Here is an 8,758-nt window from a genome sequence, read left to right as displayed (position 1 = left end):
GTTGGAGATTAATTATAAATGATTAGCCTTTTGATTACAGTAACCATTGACCCTTGATGGTGCAGTGGTTAGAATGTAGTATTGCAGGCTACTTCTGCTGACTGCTGGCTGCCAGCAGTTTGGCAGTTCGATTCTCACTGGCTCAAGGTTAACTCAGCCTTGCATCCTTCCAAGGTCGGTAAAATGAGGACCCAGATTGTTGGGGGCAATAAGCTGACTCTGTAAACTGTTTAGAGAGGACCGTAAAGCACTGTGAAGCAGTATATAAGTCTAAGTGCTATCGCTATTATTTAATAGCTATTGCTATTATCTTGGATATCATTTTCTTTGGATATTTTCTGTTATAGGATTCCACCAACGATTTCTATCATATCAGGAAACCGCAACTCCACTGGCAGGATGACATAGTAAGAAATGTTTGGCATATAAAGTGCTATATAAACAGTTTGGCATAAGCAGTTTTATTACATTTGGGGAGCTGGATAATGTAAGAGTGGAGATAAATCTTTGATCCAAACCATCCTTGTGGATTGGCACTGCTGGATAAACTTGAAGGACCTACTTTGTACTTTCCCTAGGAATAGATCACATGGGCTAGTTCCAGATAAATTCACATACCACCTTTCTGCCTAAAAGGAGAAAGCATAAATAAATCAGAGACAGGGAAGGACCTTCATCCATACATTGTGGACTGGAAGCATTATTCTGGTGAATTAGATGAGCCCTACAACAAGTTGAAGCTTTCTACCTGGATGATCTGTAAATCCTGGAAACATCACATGACCAATTTGTCTTCTTGACTCATCAGATGTGGGTAATCAGATGTTACTCCACAGGGCTCAAGCTCTCTTTTTCTGATGAATTCCATTAGGATAAAATTAGTTACATAGTGCTTCCTTGTGATCAGTGTGACTGAGACCATCCATAATTGAATGAACATGGCAGTATCCAAAAGTATAGACTTATTTCCCCCCCCCCCAAAAAAAGTCAGCCTATGAACTTTATTTTATAAAGTAGATTTATTTCCAGGGTGTATGTAGTGGTCATGCTGAAAGTTGTAGACTTTGCAACTCATGAGAGCTTATACTTATACTCACGAAGTTATACTGAATTGTGTAATTTCACCTACCTATTGATTTGCATATTGTGTAAGATACAGTCAAAACCAAAACAGAAAGAACTCAAAACAGTTTTGTTCACTTTTTTTCTGATTTTTTTCTTACTTTTTTTTCCTTATCCAGAACTGGGGACACAAAGAAGACATTCTCTGTGTTGCTCAGTGTCCCCCTAATCTCCTTGCAACATCCAGTTATGATGGTGAAATTATTGTTTGGAATATGGTCTCAGGTCACATAGACCATAGATTCTGTATTCCAATAACCACAACTGCCTCTGTTCATTCTCAAAGTAAGTTCATTAATCAAAAAAAAGACTGCAGGATATAATTCTCACATTGCAATGAATAATTCTTTATGAATCATTGCATATGGAATTGCATAGAAATGGAAAATAAGGGGAAAATTCACACTTGAAGCCTAAACCATGTTGAGTAGCCTTGAGATAGTTAAAACAACTCAATGTCTCACCACACTAGGAAGAATTCGTAAGCCCATTAATTTTGTTGATGTTATTTTAATATATACGTCACCACCTGATTTCCAGATGGGTGGGCAGGAAATGATCTTCTATTTGGTGTAAGCCCTAAAACTGTTTAATTAATGTATCTCAGTCATGTGTTCAACACAGCTCTTTTGACTAACATTAGAAATAGATTTCTGCTGGAACTTGGTCTAAAGGTTACATTTTTGAAATAAGAACTTGAAAATAAGTTCTCTATTCCTTTATTTCATTCAGATGAGGTTTTATCTGTTGTAGCACGATCTTAGGGCATGGCTTACACAATTAAGAAGGGTAAGTCACATTCACTATCAAAATAGCAGGCAATAGATCAAGGGGATTAAAGCGATGAACCTCTCAAAAAAGTTAGATCCAAAAAAAGTCTCCTCCAAATATAAATTCAGATAAAATTAAATTAAGTCTATTTGCAGCAGATATATATACATTTACAAATGTAGTCATAAAAGGTATATAACATTCCCAGAGCAGAGGGTATCTTATTTACTTATGGTAAAAGAGGTTGAGAATTTAGTTATAGAAATTAAAATTTAACTTTAATAATATAGATATTTGACTGCATTCACATATTGTGCTAAGCCTTGGTTAGTTTAATTATGGCTTAATTGGCAAACTATAAATGTCTGGATGCAAAGTCAAGCCAAACAAATTTCATAATAACATATTAGGATGAATGCAGTTGGGGTATGCCTTTTGTACAGTGTACTGAAAAACTCACATTTTCTTACAGTGATTATATATATTTTTTCCTTCCCCACCAGTTGATGTGACACGGATAATTTTTCTAAAGACTCGTGCTGTGAAATTTGATTCAACTACTGCATCTCTGGTTTCCAATGGGCCACCAGGTAGAATTAATGAATGATATAAATAATTAACAAAACAACCATGGTAATAATTAATTGATGATCCCAATTTGAAGATAACTTCTATTTCAATTTTTTTTGCTTATGTTTTTACAGACTAGATAAGGAAATGATACTTCGGTGTCAGGAACCTTGTTTCCAGTTATCACACCATTATCAATCATGCCAAAAACATGGAAAAATAAAGTAATGCGATTAGAAGTTGTAGAGAGGGACCTAGCAATCTTAAGCTTTATATAGTCAAATCTACACTTACTGTGGTTTTTATAAATTTGCCTTCAGGTTATTCAGTTACAGTTAGTACAAAGGTATACTTGTCTAAATGCTATCAAATATTTATTTATTTATTTCATTTTATTTATATGCCGCCCAATCCCAAAGGACTCAGGGCGGCATATTTCATATTGTGTCTTTATGATTTTTTCTCCCAGGTTATCTGCATTTCTGGAGTCTGTTTTCAGAGGATTCACTAATAGCAAGTTTTCAACCAGTAAGTTTAATCAGTAAAATTAATGGCTGTAAGAAAAAAAGCCAGTGTGCTATAGATTAAAGCTAGAAACTTGGAGACTATGAGTTCTAGATTAGCTAACTTTGGGCCAGTCACTTTCTCTTAGCCCGCCCCTAGAAAGAACGCAATGCCAACATCTTTCCAAAAACCTTTTGCAAAAACTGCAGGGACTTGTCCAGACAGCTGCCAGGAGTCAAGTCAATCATAATCATAATAATATACTAATTCCAGTTTAAATATCTGGCTGATAGTGTGACAAATCATAAACAGATCTTCAGCATGAATACTGGTAGCATCTGAAATATATCAAAAACATTCTCTAATTTGCAGTCCTTTATTGCACTGATTGCAGCTTGAGATCATCATCGTACGAAGTACTCATTCTTTACACTGCATTCTGTTAAACCATTATGAGTGCAAGATTGCCTTGTGGTATAAACCAGAGATAGACACTACAATATGGATGATATTGGAGTTGCTTAAAGTATTCAGTCCCTTTGAAATTTAATGTGAGCAGATGATAGCTGATGAGAAATTCCTGGACTCACATGCAAATCAGAATCTCATTCGTTGAAATTTATACCTCTCCTTATACTGTATAGTCATGCAGTTTTCAAAATAGTGTGTAAACAATATTTTACAGTGTACCATTGTATACTCCAGTCTAGGGGAAAATCCCTGATCAGCAGTATTGCTGTGACTGCAGATGATTCGTATATATATGCAGCTGATGAAGATGGTTATGTGTATGTCCATGACATCCAAAATTATGCCTTTCAGGATACAAAAGAAGAAACACCAAAATGTATGTGTACAGCTTTTTATCTAGAACTGGAAGAATTAATTTAAAAAAATAAATACAGAGTGCATTATTTTTTAAAAAGGTGAATTGGTCCAGATACCACTCACACAGTGGTATTCCTACACTGTATGGTTTAAACAGGCAATATTCTTCAGAAAAGGCTGGTGAAATAATCACTTAAAATGTAAAATCAAGAGCTTTGATTATTTCTACATACAATACTCCTATTTAATAATTGCAATAGAAAAAAACGACAGAGAAAATATTATATTTATAAAAACTATAAAAGGCAAGTTTGGGTGGGAGTGTTTAAGTGACCATTCTGCCCTGTAGCCTCTCTTTCAAAGATGGGGTTCTACATATTTCTCTGACTCTGCATGACACCCTCCTACAATCATTACTCCACTCAGTTGTTTCTTAATATGGCATATGTTGCTCAACTAATGCTTTGTGTAAATTATGCATGTTCCCAAAGAAAAGAAACCTAGTCTTTTTTATTTTAGAAGATAAAGAAGACAATACTGCCTGTATTTTGAATAGATCTGAATTTGGAATTTCCCTGAAAGCTAAAACACAGGAAAAAAGAGTTAGTTTATTTTCTTTCAGTCTTTGTTATGGAATTATTTTTGTGTCAGCTTCAAGCCTGAAGCAAACTTTGTATGGTAGGTGTTGATGGGGGCAAGGGAAAGTAGGTGTTATACAGACCGGAAGAATATTGGAGCCCACAAAATTTCCATTGATTTTTTTCCCCTGTTCTGAATGCTAGTGAGTATACACTATGGAAGTTTTAACAGGAGCAGAGTGAGATGTTCCAAAATTACATTCCCCCTATAACCTCATGCTCCAATCCTGGACTCAGATATTTTCAGAGACTACAATCCTAAAGTCTCGAATCTTTTATGTTTAAATGTAAGAATTTAATATTTATGCTATAGTATTTTTCTCTATTAATATAATTCTGAACAGTCCATGAATAAACTGATACTTTTCTTTTTTGTTGCTTCAGATGTGAACCATTGGCGAGCTCATTTAGGTCTGGTTCTAACGTAAGTATGGTTTTAACCATTACAAAAGAATAATTTGTGCTTATATAGTAGGTCTGATTATTTTTTTTCAACCCACAGGTTAGAAGTTATAGATGAAGATAATATCCTTTTATCCTGTTCTATTGACTGTACAATTCGTTTGTGGAGTCTGAATGGAGAGTACATTGGTAAATCAATGTTTGTAAAGCATGAGGATAATGAGATACCTTAAATGTTAGTAAACATTTAGAAGAAGGGAAATTGGATAGTTGTAATAACAGAATTGACTTAAATATATGTCTTTCTGTATCATTATAATGCAATGGAATACCATGACACAATTTTATTGCCTGACTTTGTGGCACTTTAAATAAATCATCATGTAAGAGTTTTATCAGAAAAATGAGAATGATTCACAATATAAGATAAAATTTAGTATATTAGATGTAGTGGAGCTCTTAATAATGGTAAAGAAATTCTTATAATGGTAAAGTATCTGTGAATCTAACTATTTGTATATTAGCTTCCATATTTTTTTTATCCTGCACCTCTTTCTCCCACTAATGGATAATTAACTTTTTTTGTTCCTTTTTCAGCATTGTATTTTGCAGATACCTATCCTGTTTTACTGTCTTGTCTGATTCTTCATATTTGCTAGCTTCAGCATTGCAGTATATTTCCTTCTCTTCATAGGAACCTTTGGCCAGGAAGAACCTTGGGAAATTTTTAACACATCCTCCTGGAAACATCCCATGGTCCCTTATGAGATTTTGATAGATCCACAGAGTATGCCCATACATCCGATGCTGGAAGACACTTCCTCTGACATGCAGATCATTAGTCAAGATGAGAATAAAAATCCTTCCAAGGTTTTATTATGTTAACTATAAGCTTACTCAGACTGGGCTTTGGTGCAGCTTGCAGAAAAAGTTTAAATTATATTGGGATGGAGTATGGTTAGTGTGGCAGACTTCCTGTCACAGAATAACCAGATCAATTTGTAATTTATTTGGTTCTTAAATTCACTCCTTTGTGTCCTTCCTAACAATATACCTCTTACTCTAGTGCAGTGGTTCTCAACCTTTTTAATGCCGCGACCCCAACCGGTCGTAAGTTGAGGACTACTCAACTGGTGCAGCACCGTTTGCAGAATGGGACTTTTGGCGGGCTCAGCAGGGCAGAGACAGCCTGGACAATTCCTATTGGCTTTTGAAAGCCAATAGAATTAGACTCTATTCAAGAGTCTATTCTATTGGCTTTCAAAAGCCAATAGAATAAAAGGGAGTAGCACAGCTAAGGTAAAGGGGGAAAAAATGGCGGACTGCGTTGTTTGGCGACCCCCGTGAAATGGTTGTTCGACCCCAAATGGGGTCCCGACCCACAGGTTGAGAACCACTGCTCTAGTGTCTACTTCACACTTACAGGGCTGGGATACCATATTACTCCCTCAATATGAAACCTACTTGTTAGGTAGACCTATAGGATTTTATTATTAGACTGAGTTCAACTTCAATTTCAAGTTTCAATTTCTAGTAAATCTTTGTAGTGTATGTTGAAAGAAGCCACTTTGGGAATAATAGCAATGTTTCTTCCAGTCTTAATAAGATAAATGATTAACAAAGTTATAGCTTGTAAATCATGCTTGAAAACAATAATAGAACTCACAATCGTGCAATCATCTACATATACAATGACACATGACTGTTGCAGTATCCTCATGGTCACATGATCAAAATTCGGTTGTTTGACAACTGGTTCATATTTATGATGGGTGCAGTGTCCTGGGGTCATGTGATCAACTTTTGCAACCTGGCAAGCAAAGTCAATGGGGAAGCCAGATTCACTTAACAACTATGTTACTAACTTAACAACTGCAGTGATTCACTTAACAACTATGACAAGAAAGGTCATAAAACGGGGCAGAATTCAATTAACTGTCTCACTTAGCAACAGAAATTTTGGGATCAATTGTGGTTGTAAGTTGAGGATTACCTATATATTCAATAGGTGTTAAATGTAACCTTTCAGCAGCATATGAGAAATCATAAAATTCTCCTGTGAGGACAAGAAACTAATCCTGATAAGATACCACAAGTATCCTGCTGAAACAACTACCTGTGCATATTTTTCTAACTATGTATATAAATAGAACCTAGGGATCAGTATAACTATATAGCAATTAGAAAATTAGAATGTTTTCTATCCTTGTTTTAGTCTTTTGCCATCTGACATAATTTGCTGAACAGCTTTTCAAGAGCTCTTTAATGCATGTTATGATAGCAGCAATTCTGATTGCTATGACAATGCTAACATCAGCTGTCTTTATACTTTCACCAGAAAACTACCTGTAACTCACACTCCTCACAAATTACTGTTACTGATGAGGACATTGAAGAAGAAATTAACAAGAGGCTTTACTCACAAGCGTCAAGCAGACGGTAAGAAGTTGAGGTTGGCAAGTGAATGGATGCATTTTCAAAGTATTGTTTTTCTACCTGCAATTTCCTTTTCTTTTTTTTTAAGGATGAAGCATGAGAGATCCAAGCTTTCAAATAGATGGATTAAACACAAGGGACCAAGCATTTATCATGCCATCGACTATTATGAAATTGACAATTTCCAAGGAAACTGTGAGAAACCTGACCTGTCTGTCCTTGGGGTAGACATATTCAGTGCTAGTTATCAAGGAGCAACGGAGCAGTAATATACCAAAACACATCAGTAACTTGTTAATCTTATAACTGACATTTACATAATTGAAAATTTTTTCCATTAAACCTAATATATGGTATTAGTTTGCAGACTTGGTTCACACATGCTAAGCCATGGTTTACTTGTTTTACTGAATTAATCAGTTGGTGGGGCTCACATTTAATGAAAGATAACCATAGTTTTCCAAACCATTGATACAGATTGTAACACACAGTACTAGGCTAGAGTGTAGAGACTAAAACTAAAGAAGTTTTATTTGACAGTACTTAGCTGCAAGGGGCAGAAGGACAACATAATATGCTAAAATGTATTTCTTTGGTGGGTAGATATTTAAAAGTTGTGTTAAACGTACTCTACAAATACACTGGTGTTTGGGCTGCTAATCTCAAAATGATGTAAATTGAATCTCAGCAGTGGGGAAAGCAAAATAAGGTTTTAGGAAGCTACATATGACAAAGGGACCAAGCTACCCACCGACTATAAATCATGGCATACAGATAATGCTGACTAGATTATCAGAAATCAAAGTAAGACAAATCATGTTAAGATTTAGATGGCAGCGTGAACCTATAGGTGCCCATTCTTTCTTCAAACTATTTCAAACTGTAGGAGTGAAGAACCAAGACTTTCCAAATGCTGTTGGAATCCAAAGTTCTTGTCAACTTAAGATTGGTTTTAACCTGATCTTGAAAGTTTTAATCCTTGTTTTCTATTTATTGTAAGTCACCAAGAATCGCTTTGATTGTGACAGGGTAAGGATTTTTTTAAAATAAACACTACCTACCGTATATGCCGGCGTATAAGACGACTTCCGGAAGCGCTAAACTCGGCGCCAAAGACGGGGGTCATCTTATACGCCGAGTCGTCTTATACACCGGAAATACTGGTAGTTTCCGGCGTATAAGACGACGTTCTAGGAAGGCGACTCGGCGATAAAGACGGGGGTCGTCTTATACGCCGGGTCACCTAATACGCTGGCATATACGGTAAATGTGATAAAAATAAAGAAATAAAAAATATTGTGGTTATCTGGATGTTTGAAGACTACCTTCACACCCTAATGTGGCATTGGCCTCCTGCTCCAGTGGTTGCATTTTTCTTCCATTAGATTTTATCAATCATATATTACATAGACATATTCTGAATCAAATAGCTGAAATTATCATCTGAACTATCCATAAAATGTGGAACTTGGCCTTATTTTCTGTTG

General features: G+C 35.6%; 1 protein-coding gene across 2 annotated transcripts in view; it reads left to right on the top strand.

Moving 5' to 3' along the window:
* LOC120299140 (WD repeat-containing protein on Y chromosome-like) overlaps positions 1 to 7,630 on the top strand; it is a 36,171-nt gene extending 28,541 nt beyond the window's left edge. For both annotated transcript variants that reach the window (XM_039323621.1, XM_039323620.1), the window contains exons 21-30: positions 348 to 407; positions 1,242 to 1,407; positions 2,397 to 2,483; positions 2,933 to 2,991; positions 3,673 to 3,814; positions 4,818 to 4,857; positions 4,936 to 5,024; positions 5,530 to 5,705; positions 7,174 to 7,274; positions 7,360 to 7,630. In XM_039323621.1, the coding sequence (XP_039179555.1) occupies positions 348 to 407; positions 1,242 to 1,407; positions 2,397 to 2,483; positions 2,933 to 2,991; positions 3,673 to 3,814; positions 4,818 to 4,857; positions 4,936 to 5,024; positions 5,530 to 5,705; positions 7,174 to 7,274; positions 7,360 to 7,540 (1,101 nt within the window). In that variant the 3' untranslated portion in view covers positions 7,541 to 7,630. The remainder of the gene's footprint in view (positions 1 to 347; positions 408 to 1,241; positions 1,408 to 2,396; positions 2,484 to 2,932; positions 2,992 to 3,672; positions 3,815 to 4,817; positions 4,858 to 4,935; positions 5,025 to 5,529; positions 5,706 to 7,173; positions 7,275 to 7,359) is intronic.
* The last annotated feature ends 1,128 nt before the right edge of the window (positions 7,631 to 8,758 follow it).

This window comes from Crotalus tigris, unplaced genomic scaffold, assembly GCF_016545835.1.
Source record: "Crotalus tigris isolate CLP2741 ecotype Arizona unplaced genomic scaffold, ASM1654583v1 scf7180000024280.1573445, whole genome shotgun sequence".
Lineage (NCBI taxonomy): Eukaryota > Metazoa > Chordata > Lepidosauria > Squamata > Viperidae > Crotalus > Crotalus tigris.
The sequence above is the reverse complement of the archived record's forward strand: the minus strand, read 5'-3'. Positions and strand labels throughout refer to the sequence as shown.